General features: G+C 37.0%; 1 protein-coding gene across 1 annotated transcript in view; it reads left to right on the top strand.

Moving 5' to 3' along the window:
- brinp1 (bone morphogenetic protein/retinoic acid inducible neural-specific 1) overlaps window positions 1–24,134 on the top strand; it is a 161,190-nt gene that overhangs the window by 58,649 nt on the left and 78,407 nt on the right. The window contains exon 3 of the mRNA XM_012869008.3: window positions 15,953–16,143. Coding sequence (XP_012724462.1) covers window positions 15,953–16,143 — 191 coding nt within the window. The remainder of the gene's footprint in view (window positions 1–15,952; window positions 16,144–24,134) is intronic.

Below are 24,134 nucleotides of genomic sequence, written 5' to 3'. Positions count from 1 at the left end.
ATCAAAAAATTATGTTTGTTCAGCTATTAGTGTGAACGTACATTAAATATGGTTTCAATCTGTTTTTACTTTAGAAAAATCTGCAAAACTAGGTTTGCATATGGCTTCCAGAAAATGCTAATATTCCAGAAAAAAACTATTAATCTTTCCTCCTTTTGGAAGTATTGCATCATTCAAAGGGAGGGAATAGATTGCATGGAACTTGCTTCTAAATAGTCAGCCATTTTATTCATTAGATTTTTAAATAATTGAACCAAGAAAGTCATATACAATTTAGAGATTTTCGACAACTTTAAAATCTTCATGTTTCATTTCACACTATGTATCCATTATTGCAGTTTGATTACACCATCAAATTGACTAAACACTACATACTCAAAGCAAATTTATGAAGGTTGGAAAGTGTGATCTCTTTCATAGATAGTCCATCTGAAAACACCGGTACTACTAAATGATGATGGAATTCCTCCTAATATGCTCCATGAGCCACAACTGCAGAAATTACACCAGAGTTGAGTCACCATCCCTCTGACTTAAACTGTGTGAAAAAAAGTTTGGCTTTAAGCTTGACAAATGAACATGATGTACAGATGTTTGTGAGATTGATTCTCCTTGCCCTCTAATCTGAGTGGGATTGGGAAATTGTGAAATTGCAGTGCCAACATGGGGCTTTACATATATTTATTCACATTTGTTCCTTCCTTAGATTTTTAAACCTGTCGACTAAGTTTGTATTCACTCCTGGACTACAAGGATAGGCTTTAAATATTTTTTAAAAATGATCTAGTTCAGGGACAGCACGTTTCTATGGTTACTCTTATTCAAGAAAAAAAAATCAAGAAATGAAATGCCTAAATTCTTGTAAAAATGGAAATCAGTATGTGGCTGAAAATTACTGAAGCCCTTTTAGTTTTATGTTGTCTTTGTCCATGATACAGGTATAAGATTATGACCAGTATGAACAGTATGAACACCTTGCATCTATCTTTTCTTTGTGTGGCCTCGACAATTCACTTTAAACCAGTAGATGGACACATTCATATTTTCCTTTTTTCGTTTTTGTGACATTTTAAAAGTTTGCTCAGAATTTGCATGACAATTGGATGGAAACAGCGACTTATTGTTGCAGTGTCTGGTCTTGAATTTCTTTAGATCATCTTGTTTTTAGTGTTGTTTTTGTCTGATATAAAATTAGTTTGATGATCTATTATATGTAAGTGTGACAATAAAGAAAAAAACTGAAGAAAATTGTTTCATGGCACTATATATCCCACTCATTAAATAGTGCCAAGTTGAAGAGTTAATCAATGTTATACTTTGCTTGTCAATGGTCATAATACTATACCTGACTGTTAATGATTTGAAGTGGTTATGAAAGCACTGCCGTTATTGTTTACCTGGTTTCGTAACTAAGCTGAGCTCATGTCTTTAAAACCAAGCAAAGAAAAAAATATCTGCTGCCTAAAAGGATGCATTTGAAGTGCCGAGTGCAAAAGTGTTTATATTGTATCCTTTGAATAAAGTTAGTCTGCATAACATTATCACTTTGTAGACAAATGTAGAATGCTTGAAATGTTTTGCTTTTTTAAATTGCAATTAATACATGTTTTCCTCCTCAAGTAAAAAAAAAAAAAAAGGTTGTCAGCATTATATTTCAGTGAAAAGAAATGGTACAAATGTGATTTTTACCACATGCAGACACATGTCAAGATCTACCTGAATGGCACTTGTGAGTTCCTGTTGCATATGACTGTGAACACCTTGAAAGGGTTCGAGAGGAGGGCACAACGAAATAAGAATCAAAGTGTTGTAAGGTGTTTAAGTCACTGACAGGCTTGCTTTTTAAATCATTTTCTGAAGTCATTTATGAGCTACCCAGGAACATGTTGTCAGAGGCCTATGCCAGCTCCGCTCCTCACTTCATTAATTAGGGATATTCTTCCATCAAAATGTGCCTCGCTTCTCTCTGTACTTCTACACCTCGACTTTGAATGTCTGTCATGCTCTCTCAGGGTGTTTTAATCTGGGCTCCATCATCAGGATCAACTAAGTGCACCTGCAGTGACACTCTGTATGATGGGCTTATCTTGCCAGTGTCAGACTCTGAGGGAGTATTCACTGACTGTCTAAAAAAAGTACTCTAATAGAAGCAGACACCATGCAGCCTGCAAGGTTTTATGACATGCCATAGTGACATTTTTATTCATTATGATTATATAGGGCACCATTATGTTTGCACCCTATTTTGACATACGAAAGGCAAAAGCTTTCTAAGTAATCATAGAATACAATAACGTCTAACTGACTATTGTCTCCTGCAGGTAAGACACGTGCTATTTATAGGTACTTCACCTATTAATGCTAAACCTATGCTCTTAGCAGGTTGCAACAAAGCTTGCTATAGTATGAAACTGTAAAATCTGACCCGCAACATAAAACTAGAGCATAGCTGTCCTAAGTATAAGCATATATAAGGATATTTGTATATCCAAATTGAATCACAGTCCATTGTGGACATAAAAATAAATGATTGCGTATTAAACCCTACTCCTCTGTATTATTAGTTTCACGCCAGAGCCACCAGTACATTTCTTACTTCAAATAATCTCTTCCCCCCAAAAAAAATCCCTGATTTAAAACCACTTTACTTAAAAGAGATAAAAGTTGGATGCTTGATTGCTTAGAAATATGGCAAGCACTGCCCATGTTTCTCTTTTCAGACTACTCTGTGCTGAGACAAACACAAGAAGAAAATGTGATGAGATGATCATCTCAGTGAGGGCACAAAGGGATTAAACAACTTTATTTGATTCTTCAAAGGAAAAGAAAAACAAAAAAAATACTTTTAAAAAGCTCTTTGTACAAAACACAAATGTATTCCTTGTGAGACTGTTCAAATTCCCAGCATTTCTGGCTTTTTTCCTGATTGATGTGGTCACTCGTTCATTTATGTTGTCTCTTCAAGAAACCCATCTATCAGACAAGCTGTTCCCTCCTTGTCCTACTTTCATTCTAGCCTTAACTGCTACATCTGATCTTACCCTCTACACCACATGTTTTTCTCTGCATGACATCCTCTGCAGTGCACATTCCTATTACTTATAATACATAAAATTGGCAGCAAGAAATAGGCTACAAAAAAAAAAAATTAAATAGCAACATGAAAGAGAAAATAATGAGAAATAAATAAAATAAGGTCCCCTTAGCTATTTTTCATTATTTAGAGTATGCCATTGTTTTCCAGGTTGGTGAAGATCTTTCCTTATTTACAATTTTTTCCTTGTCATTTGAATTGCCTTTGCTCGTTCTCTTATGCATGTCAATAAAACAAAACCATAACGTTTTGGCTAAAAACCATCAAAATCAATGTCAAGTGGATTTTGAAGTTGGTTTCTCTGATTAGGAAATTACAACTTGGTCCAAGCCATAGATCAACTAACCTGTTTGATTTTTAAGGGTTGCACTGAGGTAAGAAAACAGAAGGGGGTTTATTTTTCTTTTTATTTCAATTTGTTATTCTTTTGCAAATTTGTTTTTATTGTGCTATCTGTACATAACCACTGCTCTCTGCCAGACTGTCTTTGTTGCCATGTGGTCCAGCTCTCCAGTTCCAAGTTCATTGCCAACCAGGCTGTTTGATCCTGTTTTTCTTTTTTCTCTCTCTCTGGGTTCCTGATTCTGCTTCTGTCTGCTTCCTTTGCTCTGTTTCTAGCCTGCGGGAACTAGCACAAAGCCAAAATAATAGGATAGCAATGTGTGATGAGTCTAAACCTTGGGTTTTGTTATTAGCAAAGGTTGATCTCTGTCCCCATTTACATCACCATAGTTACTTATGCTAAAAACATTTTGTATGATGATCCACTTGGCTCTGTTTTCCAGTGGTTAACCCTGTTTCTCTCCTAGACATAGCTGTTGGCCTAGCTTTTACTGAAACTAACTGTATGTCCTCGGTTTTATTTTCTAGACTTGAAAACTGGGTTCAAAGCTTATCTGCTTTGCTGTGTTTTTCTTCTTGATGAAGTCACTAAAGGAGCTATTATTGCAATAACCCTTTCATTTTCTCTCAGATAGAAAATGCTTGTGGATCAGTGTTTCTGTGTTCTTTTTGCGTGTCTTCTTTACCCCCCAGTCAGTTGTGGCAGATGGCCCTTTACCCTGAGCCCCGTGCTGCTGGAGGTTTCTTCCTGTTAAAGGGAAGATTTCCTCTCCACTGTCACTACAAGTATGCCCATTATGCGAGATTGCTGCAAAGTCAACGACACAATGCAAGCGGCTGCCCACTATCGCTGCATGCTCTTTCAGGAGGCGTGAATGCTGCAAGTTGATGGCATGATGCAATCTGCTGCTAAGATAGAAAACTTTTTTAACCAAGCTGTCTATATGATTTGATATAAATTACTTTGCAAAGTGGCTTGGCGTTGACATGTTTGGTAAATAAGTGCTTTATAAATAAACTAAATTGAATTGAACTAAATCAAGAAAATTGCTGCCTTAAAAATGTAATGTTATATTGGCTTAAAACGTGGTCTTTTCATGATACCACTCTCCCCAAAGATTGAATTCTCAACAGGAGTATATGCAAAACCACATGTAAATCATTCAGCCATACACCTTGAAGCCCCATTTCTGTGTAGAACAGACTAAAAATATTCTTTATATTCCCTCAGAATGAAAACTGAGGTGTACTGTACTAGCAGAAAAGTGAAAGGTAAATGGAAGCAAGTACACACAAAGGTATATATATATATATATATATATATATATATATATATATATATATATATATATATATATATATATATATATATACGAAAAAGGGACATTGTGGACATAAGAAAGATAATATTGTACAATTATTAAAGATAGCATAGTCAGATTAAAAGAAATGTGCAAATATGTAGGGTGATTAAAAATATATATTTATTTGCACAAATAGACAAACAACACCAGAGATGTAAACAGTTATTGAGTTTGTTGAGAGAAGTGATGGCTATAAAGGTTAACAGCTGCAGGAAGGAATAATCTACAATAATGCACCTAAAGGCTGGTTCGCAACAGTCTGGGACTGAAGGAGCAGTCCAGCTCTGCAACAGCTTCATGCATTGAGTTAAAAGACATTGTTCAAAAGTGATACTATTTTTGCTATAGCCCTTCCGTCTTCCACCACTGCTTCGAGTGAGCCTCCAAGGACACAGCTGTAGGAATATTAGTAAAATAATGTGTAAACTCAATTAAATAATTTTAATTTCGATATGGTGCAAAAAAAATTGATTGCCATTTTATTGTCATGTAGTGTAAAACCTAAAAATCATTTAGCGTCATTGGTAAATGTATGGACATTTGGATTCCTGTTAACTTTGGAAATGCAACCATAGTGTATTTGCTTGTAGAATAGTCCTTTGAAATATTCAAATAAAATGTGACATTGTTATTTTTGATGGCTGTCGTCCATGTAATGGATCCAATAAGAAGGTTAAAAACACTTTAATGGAGACAAATATAATGGACCTGACCTCCCACTCCAGTTACTTAAGTATCATAAGGGCATAATCACCTCTGTTCCTATCTCCCATTGCTGAAGCTTAATGCCATTTATCTACTCCTAACTTACTTGATGGGTCATTAAACTGGTCTTGGAGCTATGAGGTAAAGCACTGAATCATGTCATATGTTCCATCTACTGACATGATCAATTTAGTTCTAGGAGGGCTCAAGTCCATATGGCAGCCACATATTGTTTTATGCATATTGTTTTATACAACAGTTGAAGTGACCCAACCATGGGACACCTTCAGGGACAATAAATTGATATCTAAGAGAGGGAGAGTGAAAGCAAAGATGTGCATGGCAAGGGTGCCATAAGCAAATAAAAAATAAATACATTAGCAAATGGTACATCTATTGTCAGTCTAAGGATATCAGTGGTTCCAGTTTTCAGAATTAACAGCTGCCTGAATCTTAGCTAAATCAGTGGTGAAACATAACCAGATGCAGGATCCGAATCTGTATTAGAATTAAAAATTAGACTGTGTCTACCAGAATTCTTCCTTTTATTAATAGAATATTTATTGTGATTACTAATGAAAAGCAGTCATTTTGTTTGTGACTGGATATTTAATAGTTTTTTTGTGCTTTTTTTAATTCATCCTCTGTTTCTCCCATAAATTAGTGTCTTCTAATTTGAATATAAAATTTCTCAAATAAGAACTGCCCAAATCAATCAGTAATTGGTATGGATCGTTTCAAATCAATTGTTTAAATCCTTAATTCTTTTCATTAAGTTTTTGCTCAGTTTGAGCTTCATATCTTGCTTTTAATGTTGCTTGTAATGCAGTTAATTCAAGTATTTTTCTGTAAAAATGTATTTCTCTTTTACAGATTTCTTAAAAATTTTTTCTTTTGTTTTTCCACATCTGAATATTTCAGATCAACAGTATGTTGATGGTCTATGGCCGCTTTGCTACTTTAGGATGTGGAGAACTTGTAATTGATGGATCCATAAATTCTGCTCTAAAAAGAAAGAAAAAAAAGAAGCAGTGTGTGTGACCTTAAAATCTAGGTTATTTGGGTTATGCAGCAGGACAATGATCCAAAGGGCACCAGCAAGCCCACCTCTGAATAACTTAAAAAATGCAAATAGAAGGTTTTGAAGAAGTCAAGTCAAAGTTGAAACTAAATCCAACTCATGACTTAAACAAACTGGTGGTGCTCTAAAACTCTCCAACATGGTTAAATGAAAACAATTTTGCAATAATTCCATCAATTATCCACAGTGATTTAAAGCACTCATTTCAAGTTATCGCAATTGCGTGATAGCAGTATTAAAAACTGCTTTTTTTTACTTAAGTTATCTTTCTCTAATATTAAAATTAATTTGATGATCTTGATGATCTAAACATTTCAGTTTGATTAAAAAAAGAAATCCTTAAAGGCATACTATGCAACATTTTTTCAGCTAATTAATGTGTTCCATACCGTTTTGGATGATTAAATGAGTCATTTCAGGTCGAACAAAGGTTTTCTCGGCCGCCCTGGTGGTCTGTGGGGGAAATACCGTACTTGCAATTGCAGGAGCCCTCGGCCCGCACCCACAGGCTCAGAAGTCTTGTGCAAGACCGCGAGAGTCGGTATTGCTTTACGGCAAGAACTCCATGTGTTTTTGCCCTGCCATTCACTATATGCACGCGCGAAAGCAACAAAGAACCGCGTGTTAACCTCAAATAAACATGCAAGCATATCAAGTTTTATTATTATTATTATTATTATTATTTTTTTTTATTATTTATTTATTTATTTATTTGAATGTTGGCGAGACGTTACCGCCGCGGCCGTGGCCGCCTCGTCAAGATAGCGCTGCGGGAAACCCTGATCTTCATACTTTCACTGTGTTAGTCATTGCTTGTACTGCCGTTTTTTTTTACTTTTCGTTGCGTTCGCCTGTCTGCTAAGCTCAAAACAACCGCGCCTGGCTTGACGGAGAAACCAGAACAGCTGAGCATCTTTATGACAGTGCACTTTTACTTTTGCCCTCTGGGGGGAGCCTCGCTGGAAAATCAACCCCGGTTGCATAGTATACCTTAAAGGGAACAAATACTTGCTTTATAGCAATGTATTTGTTATTTAATTTTAGATTAAAAAACAGAACTAGAAATACCAAAAACACTCTGTGTTCCTGCCTCTTCTGGCAGAAAGTATTAACTACTGCCATTTCCATCCTCTTTGCAAAGCCGACGCCCATCTGTCTTTCCCCCTTCCAGTTCTGGGTACCAAACCTGCCCATCACTTCCTCATCACCTCTGTTCCCAGCTGCAACATGTCATTGAAATCTGCACCAATAACCACTCCCTCAGGGAATATTCTGCATCTCTTCATCTAACTCAGTCCTGCATATTCCATTCTCCTCTAACTCACACCCTGCATGTGGGGCATAACCACTAATAACATTGAACATCACACCTTCAATTTCTAGCTTCAGTCTCATCACCCTATCTGACACTATTTTTACCTCCAGAACATTCCTGTCAAACTCCTCCACCAAGATAACTCCTACACCATTTTTCTTCCCATCCACACCATGGTAGAACAGCTTGAACTCTGCTCCTAAGCTTCTTGCCTTGCTGCCTTTCCATTCTGTCTCATGAAAACACAGTATTTTCACCTTCCTCCTCTGCGTCATGTCAGCCAACACTTTAGCTTCTCTAGTCATTGACCTAAAATTCAATGTTGGGACAATGCCTGCATATATGGTGTTCATGTAATTGACTTGCCTGGGAAATTTGGCAAAGGTTTTACACCGGATACCCTTCCCGATTTAACCAGGCTTTGGACCGGGCCAAACTAGGACATTGGGTCCCCTTTAAGGTTACATTTCTACAATTTACATAGGCCATGACATAAATATACTATATCTTTATCTCTACAAAACAACTAATAATTTTGGAAAAAACGTATTACCAAGAGTGGCTCGGGTTATACCTTGTGCTTGTGTTACCATGGTGATCTAACCCTGCTCAAATAGAGCCTCCTGTGTGATACTCTCAGCCCAATATAAATCTTGCTTTGTTGTACTTTATTGAAATAAGCATGTTTGAGATACTCATTACTTAGTTAGTTTTCCTCTATCTCAGTTTACAAAAGTCTCATGGTTTTTTTTCTTGGGTTGTTTCCCTGACACCCCCCCCCCACCCACCTCACCCCACCCCACCCCAACTTGTGTCTTTAAGCATGCAGTTTAGCTTTCCTCCTCACTACAATCACCACCATCAAACATCTATCGGATATGATAGTCCACAGTATTTTTATTCATAATTTTCCTCTCACACCACTGTAGTCACTTCGTATCACTCATTGGAAGTACTCTACTACAGGTAAAATAATGACTTGTCCTTTGAGGAGTTTGTCAGTGAATTGTGGGCATTGTAAAGCTGCATGTTTAACAGACCACTGGCAGAAGGAAATTGTACTTTCAAGACTAATCGAGAGTGCTGAACAGAGCAATAAAGATTGCTGCAGTCAAGACAAGCCCAAGCAGGCAGACATAGGGCTGAGTATGTGTCAGAAAATACAAACTAAGAGCCCAATCAATTTGAGGGCACCTACCGATTTGTGAGCAAAGCTTGAAATGAAGATGTTGTAAGATACTCTGTTACTGTTTGTGTTTTTATTTGCGTTGTGATTTTATTAAGTTATTTTAAAAGCATGAAATGGTCTTGTTACCATGAAATGAAAATTTGACAAAATATTGAAAAAACAAAACAAAAAACAAATAGGACAACTCCAGTCAGTATTTTCTGCCCAGATACTAATCTGTCATTTAAGACATTAGTCCCAGTGCCTTGCTCTTTTAAATCAGTAAAATATCAGACTGAATTGCATCATTATTACATTGTCTACAATGACAGTTTTGACTTGTATTAAACCTTTGACTTTTGATTTGTATTAAACCTTTCACTTCACGTGAAAAACTCTTACTGATACACCAATGTGGACAGCCTACTTTGATGCTGGATTGAGTCTGGATTTAATAAAAAATTGCCTTGGCACATGTAGGCGAGTAGCTTCACTATATGACATGCTTGAAATACTGCAACAGGACACTTGCAGAAAGAAAAGAAAAAAAGGTTAAGGTATTTCTATTAAAAAGTCATAGTTTTAGAAAATGCAGAAACTTTAGGAAACGGCAGCACACTCGCAGTTTCACACAAAGAAAATACAGCACAATACATAACAGTCTAGCAAAAATATGTACAAAATTGATGAGATAGAACCATTACTTTTCAACAATTCTGATAGGCCGTGTACTAAAGTAGTTTCTGTCTAAAACATGCTCAAAGGTTTAATCCTACAAACTTTCCAAATGATCGAAGTTGTGCTTTGGAGCTGTGATGATATACCCCAACTACATAAGAAATGCACATGATGGCCACATCGTGTTACATACATGGCTGCTATGATCCATGGCATTTTGTAGCGAATGGAGAAAAGCAAACCAGTAACAACAATAAATGCACAGTAATAAATACAAACCTCAGCAGACTTATAAACCATATAATAATCCAAAAAAAACCACCAATAAATTGAGTATGATTTAGATGGAAAAGTCCTGCACCATCAAGCTTACATGCAGTTGTGTACTTAACAAAAAGCAGACTCAGAAGAATAAATTATTAATAGATACCTTTAGTTCTTGCAGAGAGTGGTGGATTTTGTTCAAACATTAAGTACATATAACAGAACAGGCAGGGACTAGCACCACTGTGTGAAATATTTTGTGTAATTTGAGTTAAACAGGGCATATACCCTGAAAAGTATCAGCATCCTTCATTGCCAGCTTCACTTAACCTTGCCTGCAAGTTGAATTTTTATGGTATTTGTGCGTTCACAAATACACGAGAATCCATCTTGCACCGCTTCTGCCGTGGTCCTTTGGGACCAACAAAAAATGGTTTGGAGCAATCACATTGCAGTATTATGGTTTAAGGCAGGACATGGTACATGGTAGCACAGCAGGACCCACACGTAGCTGCTGCTCTCACATCTGTTTTGTCAGAATTCATGATTTCTACTTTGAAAGAAGAACAGTAACAAGTGCCTTGACCTGTGTAACTTACTGTGGTTTGTCGTGGTGGCTGCTGCTTACATTTTCATTTGATACCATAATTGGATAAAACCAACCTTTGGAAGGCAGGCACGAGGTGTCAGTTCAGTGAATCAGCTCAGAATGTTCTGTTGCATGTACCTCCTTTTCCCAAATAGATTCAATGGGAGCAGTCCCAGATTCATACTGTGCAGAACGAAAGGTGTTACACATTATCATTCTGGCTTGCCAGGTTAACCATTACTGTCTAACCATTAAAACTCAGAGTTTAGACAAGCCCCTCTTTGTGGAATGTTTTTTGAGAAGGTATCTTTTGGCTCCTTTTCTTAAAGAGAGCTCACAACGACATAATCTCAAGGTATGGTCTAAATTCAAATTTCAATTCATAAAAACAAGTGTATCTAAACTCTTAAAGTATTTATTTAAAAAACTCTGAAAGACAACTTTTTCTGCTGTATGAAAAACTAGAACCTATCAAAATCACACACATCAAATTAGGGCATTGTAGCTGTGACTGAAAGTTGTCAAGCTGAGAAAACCGCTAAACACAATCACTTGAAAGCAGCTAATGTATTTGCAGAAGGATACAAAATTATATATATATATATATATATATATATATATATATATATATATATATATATAATGCCAAAATATAAGCCAACAAGTCCAATGTTTGTAACATAAAACCGTATATCCATGCATGACATTGTCAATAACCTTATGTAAAACTTGTAAATAAATAAGTAAATAAACGTTGGTAGCATTATTGCCTTGCAGCCTTGCAGCCAGAAGGCCCTAGGTTTGAATCTTGACATGTTGTCTTTCTGCATGGAGTTTGCATGTTCTCTCTACACATGTGTGGGTTCTCTTGAGGTACTCAGACTATGCCCACTGTTCCAAACCTTGATTGTCAAGTTATTTGGTCTCTGTAAAATTGCCCTTCGGTACGAGCGTGTGTGCTTGGTCGTCCTGTTTGTCTTTGTGTTGGCATGTAATGGATTGGCAAGGGTGTCCAGGGTGGACACCCACTCCCCACCAAAGTTCGCTGGCGATAGACATCAGCTCCCCGAGGACCTTGCAAGGAGAAGTGTATAAAATGTGTGGAAGGATGGATGAATTAACTTTCCACCTTCCTCACCAGTTACCGGTAAAAGGCATCTATTCACTTCTATGCTATTACAAGAACTTTTTTTTATTTATCTATTTCTTGTTTTTTCACCATTGGTTGAATAATTGAGCAGCCACTCTATGTTTGGCCCACATACAACTTTTGGCTTGTGCTTCCACTGTATTTTCTGTTATTACTTTCCATTAGATGGACATGAAACAAACATCCATTTCATCTTTCATTGACTAATGTTTTAGTAGGAATAAACCAAGCTAAAATAATTGCCAACATCTTACAAAAATCAGTTGGGAATAGATACAATGTATCCCTTTGTCTGCCTTCTTATTGTATATTTTTCATTTCTATTTGTTTGTAGAGTTTGCTCTTCTTTTTAGAGTAGGTTAGTCTGTGTATTTAATAAACACAGCTCAGATTTTAATTAGAGCAGGCTTTTAGGATTACGCTATAGAGATCATGAAGCCCTTTGGTTGTTTTCTCTCTAGTGGAGATTTTAATGCACTTTAAGGTCAGGCACTTACCATAATTAGGCTCATCATTCACACAACAACAGCATTCCCAAATATTTCAAAATGTGATACACAGCCAATTCTGAGGACACACATTTTGACCCTTTAATAATTAGGGAATTACATTTTCCACTACCTTTAAATGAATCAACTAAAACCCTATCTCATTGCCAATATAACAAATATGGTGGCAGATTTTGGACATTTGGTTATTTATGTTTTTCAAGGGAACACCATAAAGAACATAAGCAACTCAAAAAAAAAATACAGAGATACTAGAGCAACCTAAAATCCTTAACAGAAAATCCTGGTGGAGCAGAAGACAGTGATGGTGATTCTGACAGAGAATGGAGACAGAGCAGGACACATGGGAGAGGTGTGGAATCTACAGCGCTGACGGAAGGTTGGGACTCTGCAGAGATAAGGAGAACTCAAGGCTCTGGTGCTGAGAGGTTGCAGCAGCTTGAGGCTTGGAGCAAGTTCTGGTGTTCTCAGGAGATGAATAGCAGGCTGAGATTTTGCAAGGTGACTAGACTTAGTCATGCAGCTGTGGACGTGGGAACCACTGTTTCTGCCGTTGCTGTGGACCTGGGGACCACTACTGCTTCTGCTGCTGCTGTGAATGTGGGAACCACCTCTGCTGCTGGTGTGGACGCGGTAACCACTGCTTCTGGTGTGGATTATGACACACTCTGCTGCAGACAGCTGGATAGCATTGAAGAAGCTGTGGGTGGTGCCATGAGAGGAGCAAAGACATCAACAAGACTCTCCAGAATGTTTTACAGTGAGAGGAAGAGATGGTGACGGAAGTAGAGTAGAAGCATTGGCCAGACTGTATGGGACAGGAGTGAAAGAGACATCCTGACAATGCTGTCTGCAGTAAGCAGAAGAAGAAGCATCATGGGCCACGGTGACCGCTGAGATCCTGGAGCCCAAATCTCTGCCACAGCTCTCTGGCGGTCAGTCTCACTATTCTCATGTATCTCATTTGGGTAGAAGACTTCCCTATTCTTCCAGCCAGCTCTTCAAATTATTTACTACCTTTAATCATTGCCACAGTGTTTGCTGAGAAACAGCAGCAAAAACTCTTCTATCTAACCTTTTAAAGCTTTTGTCTACTTGATTTAAATCTTCTTGATTTAAATAAAGGCCGTTCTGACATGGTGGGTTGTGCAGACAGGAGTTCAGAATTGTCATAATGAATACAAATATTTAATGAACAAAAGACAAAACTTGCAGGTGGTGAGGCACAAGGATAACATGGCATGGTGCATGGATGTAGAAAACGCAGACAATGGACCCAAGTATACGGCAGGAAGCAGACAGCATAACAAAGATCAAGTGGGGAACAATGACAATTGATGAGAATATAATCTGAGGGACAAGTGGAGAATGAAATTGAATACAGGTTAATCAGGAGATCATAATTAGGCATGAACTGTGATACATAAACTAACCATGGGGGAAATCTAACAGGAATCATATCCAATGTACAAACAGAGATTGGTTTAAGATAAAAGAGGCACAATAAAATAAATGAGACCCTGATTTTTTTTATGTAAGAAGTCGGCCACAAAATACTACCTTAATGGATAGACTTCAGGATTTTTCCAATAAGACTATGTCTATACATCTATCTAAATATCTCAGCGATGACGATTAAAAAAAATACAGTTTTCTCCCTGTTGATAGGAACAGGTAGTTGCTTTTGAGCCACACCCTATCATGTGAAAGAGACAAAACAGGTAGAACTGAATATGAAAATCCCTAATTTTTGAAAATGAGAAAGACAACTTATTCATTTGACCATACAGTTATAAAACACACTTATGCTTCACTTAATACATATCACTGATTTTCAGACCATTAACATTTAAACTATCAATATATATTTGCCTTTTCCTATTTTGTCAAGTTACAAATACTAACTTAAATTTATTTTATTGGAATTGTATATGATAGACCAGCACAAGGTAATCTATAATTGTGAAATAAAAGAGAATAATACAACGTTTTCAAAATGTTCAAAATAAAAAAATATATATATTTTTTTTTTACAGTGTCTTGTCTGGCAATGTGGCAATAAGAATTGTTGTCTTAATGCCAAAAAGAGCCCTACAGATTTTACTTTCACAAGTGGAGCAGTACAGCTTTCGCCATAGTGCTCCGCTTGCTTTATGCATGTAAATTGTTTCATTATAATTCATGCTGGGAGTATTTTAAATTATATGGACACTACAATGAGAAAGTAGAAGAGGAAAGGAAAAACAAGAAAAAAAAGGAGAAAAGGTGAAAGAAAGAGGAGATTAAAGGGAGAGAATGATAAAAATAAAAAAAATAAAAATCTTAAACATGTGATTTGCATTTGTATTTAGCTCCCCTAATTGAATACTTTGTTGATTCACAAATTTCTGCAGTTACAACTGTCTTACAAAAGTCTTTTGGGGAGGCCTCTACCAGTTTTGCTAGAGCCAGAAATTTTAGCCCCTTGCTCTTTGGAGAATACATTAAGGTCAATTAGTGGTGAGAAAAGAAGGGTCTCTGCGAACAAAAATTAAAAAGATTTGTCTGTAGTTTGACTTAGCAATTTTAACATATGAGTATGCTTTGATCTAAACCATTTCATCTCTTTTTTTCAGTTAGTTGTCATGGTGGACAATTCCCCCACTTTCAGCTCTTTAGCTACCTGTATCAGTTTTTTACAGGATATTTTGTAACAAATCACTGAGGCCTTCACAGGTTATTTGTATCTATACTGAGATTAAATTACAGACAGACTCTATTCACTCATTTGGTGACTTCTAAAGCAAATTGTTTGTACTGGATTTTAATTATGGGTTTTCAGATTAAATGAAGTTGAATGCAAATGCACACCACACTTTTGTTTATTTATGATATTGTATTTAAAAAAACAAACATCACACAATAACAAACATTCTCGTTATTGGAAATTTGAAGGTTCACTTCTATAAAATACAATACACTTTGTCAATGCAATAAGCGTATAAACAGCAGGGAGCAATTTTCCCTCCTTTTGATTGTTGGCTAAAATGCTATTCATTCAATCGTCTATAACCGCTTATTCTTGCAGAGTCATGGGGGTGTTGGTGCCTATCTCCAGCGGTCAGTGTGCAACAGGCAGGGTACACCCTGGACAGGTCGCCAGTTCATCACAGGGCAACACAGAGACACACAGGACAAACAATCATGCCTCCACACAGTCACATGCAAGGGGAACTTTGAAGAGCCCAGTTAAACTAACACTCATGTTTTTGGACTGTGGATTGAAGCAAACTCTATGCAGAAAGACTCCAGGCCAGAATTCAAAGCCAGGACCTTTTTGCTGCAAGGCAACAGTGCCACCAACTGCACCTCTCAAATGATAATAAGCTTTTTTAATGTTTTTATAGAATGGGCATGTTTTATATGGGGAATTTATCATGAAAGCCCATTCTATTATGGTTAAACATGGCAGAATGATGGTCATATTACAACACAGGCAACAGCAGTGTAAAGTAATGTTATGAAACAAAGACAACACAAAAAAATACAAAGTGTTTTGTTGACATTTGAAAATGCCATGAATTTAAATTGGTGGATATTCATTCAAGTTTAAAAAACCTGTCAATTTTCTTTATTTGTTGTAACAAATGCACTTGTGTGTGAGCATGCTAGATAATTTCAATTTAAGCAGTTGTATTTCTTTTAACTCATCAGGGAATTTGCACGTTGGAAGGTGAGAAACACTGCAATCGAGAGAAGGGACCTCATCCGGAACCCTGTGCCACTCATGCCTGAGTTCCAGCGCAGTATACGCTTGCTGGGCCGAAGACCATCCACTCAGCAGTTTATTGACACTATCATTAAGAAATATGGAACCCACATTCTCATCTCAGCCACTCTGGGAGGTAAGAGAGGTTCTGTTGTTTCAATTATTCAGGATGATAATTAAAAGTATTCCCACAATTGTCTAAATACTTTTTCCACGGGGTTTGTGGTTTGTGTACATGCTTTCACATGTACACAATTGGGAGAGAATGGAAATCAAATTAATAAGTGTGGATCACTTGGCTAGGTGTGGACTTTTCTGTTTTCATGTTTTCCTCACGCAGCCGTTTTGTCCAGGTACTCTGGAAATTGTTTTAATGAGTTTTGCACAATTTGGAAATAAATTCATGCTGATATATATTTCTACAGATAAATATAAGGATAATGCTTTATCCGTATTTGATAAGACTGAATAAATGCATCCCTGCTCTCTTGGGTTATTATTTTTTTAACATCAAAATTGTCAATGTTCACCTTAACACAACAGTAATTAAACAGTACAGGAATGCAATAGCGCCACTTATCCATTTCCTCTAAGCAGTCTACCAAAATAAAGCACCCTCTGACTCAAATTCAACATTAGATTTAAACACTTTAATCTACATATAACAGAGAAATGATTACAAGTTTCAGCGCTAAGGCTTCTACTACGAAAAAATGCGGGTGGTGTCTTGAGCTGGCTAAGTAAGAACTACACAGAGCCTACGTCTACTTAGACTAACTTTAACTTTTAAAAAAGGTTACCCAATTTAAACAAACCATAACATCAATCGAGATCACTTAAGATCACTATATCTATATATATGTATACATAACTTTAAGTAACAGACTGCTGCATCCTAGATGCTCAAATGAGTGCCTAAGTAGGTCCTTCATCTGCTAGACTTTATAATCGGACTTGCTCACACCAGACTCTGTTTACAGACATGCTAATGGATGTATTTCTTGATCTGAACAAGAATCCTTTACACTGTCACTCAGATGCTAATGTCCATTTGCACATGCTTTAGCTATCCTGAGGTGTTTGCTTGTACTATCATAGTTTTCTCGCATTATTCTGTAAATCAGCTGCTGTCTTTCCTTAATTTAAATTCAGAATTGTATTTCTTTTTTATGTAATGCATGCTTTTTCTCCAGAATTTTTATCTTTTAATAAAAAATAACTACAATTTTCCTTTGTGTTCAACTTTCAATATGTTCATTCTCTTTTATATTGGAACTTCTAGTGTAACTTTGGTTTATCCTGTCTATATGTTTTTGCCACTGTCATGCCCAAATGCCCCTATTGTGGGACAATAAAGGGAATTTAATATATATCCGGGGATATCTTAGCATTTTTCCTGACAGTATTGTGCAAATCTGTTCAGCTGCCTTTTGTTTCTTTATATTTTTTTCCACATACTACATATAGTTTGCCTTTGGGCTACATGGTAACTCTTGTCAATTATCATTGTTAACACTCTACCATCCTCCCACAGTATACAGCCTAAATAGCAACTCTAGCTGATGCTGTTTCCCCAGTTCTTACTGCAGCCCCTGTACATATTTTTAGAGATTTTGTTAAGCCACTTTAAACTGACCTATGAATCATTTGAGTACACAAAAGACTGGAACACAAAAGATGACCTAGTGTTGCAGCACATTTTATTCTAACACAGCTGCTGTGTAACATTTTCAAGGTAATACATTAAAACTGGGGATGGCTGAAGGTTGTTTACTTAGCACTTGATGAATAAAAAACAATTATGGTAATTTATGATTGTGTCGATAATTTAGTTAAATTTTTTTTCCTAATATCATTATTTAATGGCTAAAGTTATCTCAATACACAATACAAAAATGTTAATAGCTCCAGTTTTAGGCTACATCCACACAGAACTGAATACTTTCCCTGCACAGTAAAGTTTGAGCATTAAGATTAAACAGCACAAAGCCGGAGGTGCCGTAATACACCAGTGAGAGGCGTGGTAATACTGCTACAGAAGTAAAAAAAGAAGAAGAAGAACAGAGATCGAAAACAACAAATGCAGGGGAGAGAAAAGAGGCGTTTGTGAGGGTTGTCTTGTCATCGGTCCAAATGTGTTTGTGTAAAATCCACAATAAATTCAATAGTGGCTGAAATGCAACCACAACACTGAAAACATGGCAGTTTGAATTTTTGCCACTCTTGGAGCAGACATCAAATATTGTTGGTTTTCCGGCTGCTTTGTCTGGATGGGTCCCTCTATCTGACCAAGAAGTTTGTCGGATATAGCCAAACCCGTCTTCATGTGGATGGGGCCCAAATTTGGTAGCAGCGGAATATAGTTAACTGTAATTCAAGGCAAGGCAAGTGTATTCATATATTATCAATTATACACAAGACAATCCAAAGTGCTTCACACAAAATTAAATGTATAATATTAAAATTACTAATTATTTAAAAAAACATTGCATGAAAAGAAACGTAATATTATCTTCACTCTCAAACTTCAATCACTCTTAAGTGACCAGCCGATTATTTGAGAAGTGAGACTATTTGAATAAGAGTTGCAATAAACAATGATGTTTTTAGCTCTAATTTAAAGCAACAAACTGTTTCTGCTCAACTCAGACTTTCATGTCATTTGTTCCAGAGCTGAGGATTATAAAAAGTAATGCTGCATCATTCTGTCTAGGTCTGGTCCTGGCAACACCCAGTAAGCATGTTTGAGAAGACCTAAATGATCGGCGGTGTGTTCATATTTAACAAGCAATGGAAAAATACATTTACGCCCGATAGTATTTACTGTTTTATAAACCAATAGCAAAAAATGTTTTCTTGCCATGGACTGAATTTATGTAGCCCTTTTTCTGGTCATACTGACCGCTAACAATAGCCACATTCACCCAATTGCATTCTCAAATGCACACACATTCATACATCGATACACAGATCATTAGGCAACTTGGGGTTAATTGCCTTGCTCAGTGGTATATCAATATATTGCAGGAGGAATCTGGAATTGAACCTACAACTTTTAGATTGTGAGATGATTACTCTTCCCACTGAACTACAGTGCTCCTATTTATGAACATGATAAATGTGTTTGATAGATGGGTATAGTTTTTTGTACTAAAGTTAAGCATCTCATCTGTTCAAGGCTAAATATAAATGACATCTGGTATCTCTTATCTCAGGCTCTGAGGATAATGCATGAAGGCAGCTAACAGTGATTACTCAGGCAACTGCATTTCAAAGATATGATTAGCAAGATAGTCCATTCTCTTCTTTAAGCTCTGCATTCTGAAATTGTATGTTTTAATAGCCAAATAGGCATTTAATAGACTTTGTAAAATATGTGTTAGGTTTCTATTTGCAAAATCAATTCATTTCTGTAAATATTTGTCACACTATACGCCCTGCTTTGCTCACTGTAATATATAAAACTGTATCTTAGATCCTTAATCGTGCTAAAGATAGTTTTGAGGAGAGTGATGAATTACATATGATAAAACACAAATAGTTTATGAAAAAGTTAATCATTTTAAAAGTTAAATGTTTAATCTTTTATACACCTCTACATGTATTTGACAATACAATTTAAAGTAACATAAAAGAAAAAGAAGGAAGACAAGCACAAAAGGTAAAATAAAAATTAAACTAAAAGACTTACATTAATTACATTGTGGCTTCCTGATTCCAATTTTACTCACTTTCCTCAGCCATTTTTTCTGCTAATATTTAAACTTAAATATCTCCATTCCATTCAAAATGGAGATAATTCTATTCACTTCCATTCAATTCAGTTCAAAATTACTTTCCTAATCTTAAATGGAATTTTAAGATTTACCAACTTATTATTTTGAAAGGTATGAAATTAATGGTTGTGGTTACTTAAACACCTCTTAAAAGTAATAGCACGGATAATGATCTTTTAGTTTTTTTCCTCTCAAAGTTTAGTGAACATTTGTGTTTTCCCTCTCTGGGTGTCTCTAGAAACTAAAAAAAAAAAAAAAAATCCAAAGCAAAAGCTCTATGCCTTGAAGTGAAAAACTGATTTTAAATGTATGAGGGGCAGATAGTGGCAGACTTGGAAATATAATATTCCTCACAGCTTAAGATAAATGCAAATGTACCCTTCAAACTTAAAAAAGTAATAACCCCAACCATTTATGTAGAGTCCTAGTTGTTAAAAGACTCCACTCTTTTGAATGATGAAAACAGAATAATTCTGATTCAGCTGGAAATGTGCATAGTGCACTGCAGATCTTTGTCCTAAAATGTTGTGAGAAAATATTTAATCATATATGTAAACATTTTTATTTTAACCTGCTCAGTGTGAATCTCATAGCAAAGTCTGAAAAATATTTTCTCTGCATGACATCAAGCATCCCACCTGCAGTGTGTCCAGTAAAATGTTATATTTGAAAACACATCCCTCGATGACTCATTTTAACAAAACTCACATATGGTTTGGGAAAGATAAAATGTTTGAAAAAGGTAAGATAGCTGCAGGAAGTTATGATAATTATCCCCCCTAAGGTCTTCTAAAGATACTGTCTGTGTTCAGAAAAAGTAACTGCCTTTTTCATTTAAAGACTTGTTTCATTGGGGACTTACCTGACATTCATACTACATATTTGCATAGTTTAGAGTTTCAGTTTCAAATTACCCTTTCTTTTGTTGTTGTTTCACTTGCATCTAGATCTGACAAAAATGTTATGACATGTAAGACCAGTAAAATTCAGTAGAATTTCCATTACCAATTTTTCAATAGTCCACTGTGAGATGCTCAATAATGCTGTAAAAAGTGTATACAACTTGTATCCATTGCTTTTTCTTTTTCTAGCAATCATAATTTAACACATGTATGTACATGTATATACAGTGCTGCAAAAAATATTTGTCCCCTTCTGATTTCTTCTATTTTTTTTTTTCTATCGCTGATCATCATACAAATTTTGTTATCAGACAAAGGTAAACCAAGTAAATACAAAATTCAGTTTTCCATCCATCAATTATCTAACACGTCTATCCCTTGTGAGGTCACGAGGGGTGCTGGTACCTATCTCCAGCTGTCAGTAGGCGAGAGGCGGGGTACACCCTGGACAGGTCACAAGTCTATTGCAGATACAGTTTTCCAATCATGATATTTTTTATTAATGAAGGAAATTAGCTTTTCAAACCAGCCTGGCTTTGTGAGAGAATGTAATTGCCCCCTTGACCTAATTGGTTGTGCCACCCTAAATTAATCAAATGCTATTAACTGAGAAACCAGTAAGTCTTTTATCCTGCTGTAAATGAACTTTGACTCATTCTTCGTAGCAGAATTGTTTTAGCTCAGCCCCACTGAAAGGCTTTCAAGCATGAATGGCTTTTGTAAGGTTACACCACAGCATCCAAATCTGGTTTAACATCAGAACTTGATTAGGTCATGGCAAAAGCTTCTTTTTGGTTTTTTAGAGCCATTCAGAGGACTTGTGGTGTGCTTCATATAATTGTCCTCCTGCATAACCCAGATATGTTTGAACTTAAGGTCATGAACTCATGGTAGGATATTCTCCTTAGTAGCATTTTTTGATACAGAGAACAACAACCATTGTTCCACGAATTACGACAATTCAGCCAGGTCATAACGCAGCAAAGTAACCCAGACCGTTAATTTTACACCACCATTTTTGAGTCTCTGGATCCCTCACATGGAGGCCATTTTACAACCTGTCTTTTTATTGGACCATGAACACTAAAGTTACCCGAAGCAAGTGTGATTTAAAGTGCTTTAGATGTTGGTCTGGATTCTTTTCTAATCTAGGATGAGTTGTTGACGCTCTCTTTGAGTAGGTTTGGTAGAGCAATCACTCCCACCAAGTTTTCTCACTGTTCCATCTTTTCCTCCTATTTCTGGGTAATGACTCTCTCATTGGTTTGCTGAAATCCCAAAACCTTCTAACCGTTCCCTGACCAATAGATGCCAAGAAATTTGTTTCTCATTCGATTTTGAATTTCTTTAGATTGGTGATTTCTAACTGCCACATGTGGGTCCAGGGACATGGAAGGAGAAAAAAACTTTTGCGAGACTTTTTTGTCTCACAAAAGGCTTCCCTATGTCTTTAAGGCAGGGATTCCCAAAGTGTGGTGCATGCACCCCTGGGGGTGAGCAAGCTGTCACTAGGGGTTGCCCATTTTGTTTGTCCTAAAATAAAGTGTTAGGAGCAAAACCTCGATCTGGTGCTTGGGTGTCATAATGGAACAGACAGTAGTCACACTAAAATGTATGTGTGGCTTCCGGGTGAGGAGTGGTGGATCAGGGGACTGGCGGGGTGAAAGCTGTCCCATTGTGTTCGTCCTAAAATAAAATGTTAGCAGCAAAACCTCAGTCTGGTGCTTGGGTGTCATAATGGAACAATACAGTATTCACACTAATATGTATTTATGTGGAAGAAATCTTCCTCTACGCTTCATTTTAAGATGAAATATACGCATTGTGCTGTACATGCCCACCTAGCTTGTGACCTCTGCTTGATTCATTCTGGCAAATATGCTCATTTGCCTGAAATCGGGGAAACTGCCATGTAGGTGAGACATCTAAGGTCAAAGTTAGGGATGAAGGAGGAGATGAACCAAGAGAGAGGAATCAGAATTACAACGGATCCGGGAGACGAAAACGAACGAGAATCAGAAAATGTCTCTTTCTCTCTCCTGACTTTACGTTGTTTAAATTAAGATTAAATTGAGTGACTTGGTCTCTTTACTCATTGCGCAGCGCTTACAAACAGCGCTGCTCATGCTGCTGTGACTCTGAACTGCTACAACCACTGATGCGCATGACACGCCCACACCTCATCAGCCTCCGCTGCTGCTGGGGTGGGGGGGATTGGTGACAGATGCGGTTTGTTGACAATGTTCACGCACAGAGCTGTAATACTTTTCATTCTGATTCAGACAGGCACCGTTCATTTTAAATAGGCAGTTTTAGCGCATATTCAGACCGGAACAGGGAGTGTTCCGGTCTGCAGGGAGCTGAGGTGTGTTGCTATGGGCATGTTTACCTGTTTAATGTAACCTTTGTGAAACAACCAGGATATAATGTTTTATTTATCTGATTAATAACAGCTTTATTGAGCGTTCTGTTATTGTTACTCTGTGCCGCTCTAGTAGTTCTCTCTCTCTCTGGCTCCCTCTCTTCCAACCGCACATCCTCCTTCTTAACGCATAGTCCATGCTCTCTGCACTTTACATACATCCACCGGTACCCGTGAAGCTGACCAGAGTACTGTAGTTTGTTGCTGATTAATTCAACCAGGACTGCAAGATCACAGTACCCTTTTCGACAAGAAAGTCCCCTCGCCCTGAGTATTCTATTCAAATGTCTCTCACTTATGTCAAATCCATGTCTGCAACCAAGTACGGATTTAATGTCTTTACTTGTCAGGCCAATACCAAAATAGAAATCAATAAACTTCCCCATGGATGATGTGTTTGCGCCTCCATTGTTGTGTGTCTGTTTTACTTCCGGTTCGCTGACATCGAAAAACATTTTGAACGATCTTGCAATACTTTTGCGAGATCTCGCAAAAGAATTGCGAGATCTCGCAAAAGTTTTTTTTTCCCTCCTTGTCCCTTAAGGGCACAGGTGTCAAAGTCCAGTCCTCAAGGGCCGGTGTCCTGCAACTTTTAGATGTGTCCCTGGTCCGACACACCTGAGTCAAATAATCAGGTAATTAGCAGGACTCTGAAGAACCTGACTGCATACTGAGGAGCTAATTGTGCCATTTGATTCAGGTGTGTGGGACCAGGGAACCTCTAAAAGTTTCAGGACACCGGCCCTCGAGGACCGGAGCTTGACACCCCTGCTTTAGGGGCTCCGTACCAGTGTGTCTCAATAGGAAAACTGATTGTCTTACAATCCAAATGTTGTGGGTTAAACTGCTGCTTCCTCCTGCCGCATATCAATTTGCACATGACTTCCTATCTGTGTATAAGTGTGTGTTAATTAGTGTGATTGAATGAATGTAGCTCTAGTGTAAAGTGCGACTAGAAAAGCATTATGTAAATATGGTCCTTTTACCATTTCTTAATCCTACTGGTTTGGGATTAATCAAGCTAGTG

This window comes from Fundulus heteroclitus, chromosome 8 (genome assembly GCF_011125445.2).
Source record: "Fundulus heteroclitus isolate FHET01 chromosome 8, MU-UCD_Fhet_4.1, whole genome shotgun sequence".
Lineage (NCBI taxonomy): Eukaryota > Metazoa > Chordata > Actinopteri > Cyprinodontiformes > Fundulidae > Fundulus > Fundulus heteroclitus.
This window is presented reverse-complemented; position numbering and strand designations above follow the sequence as displayed.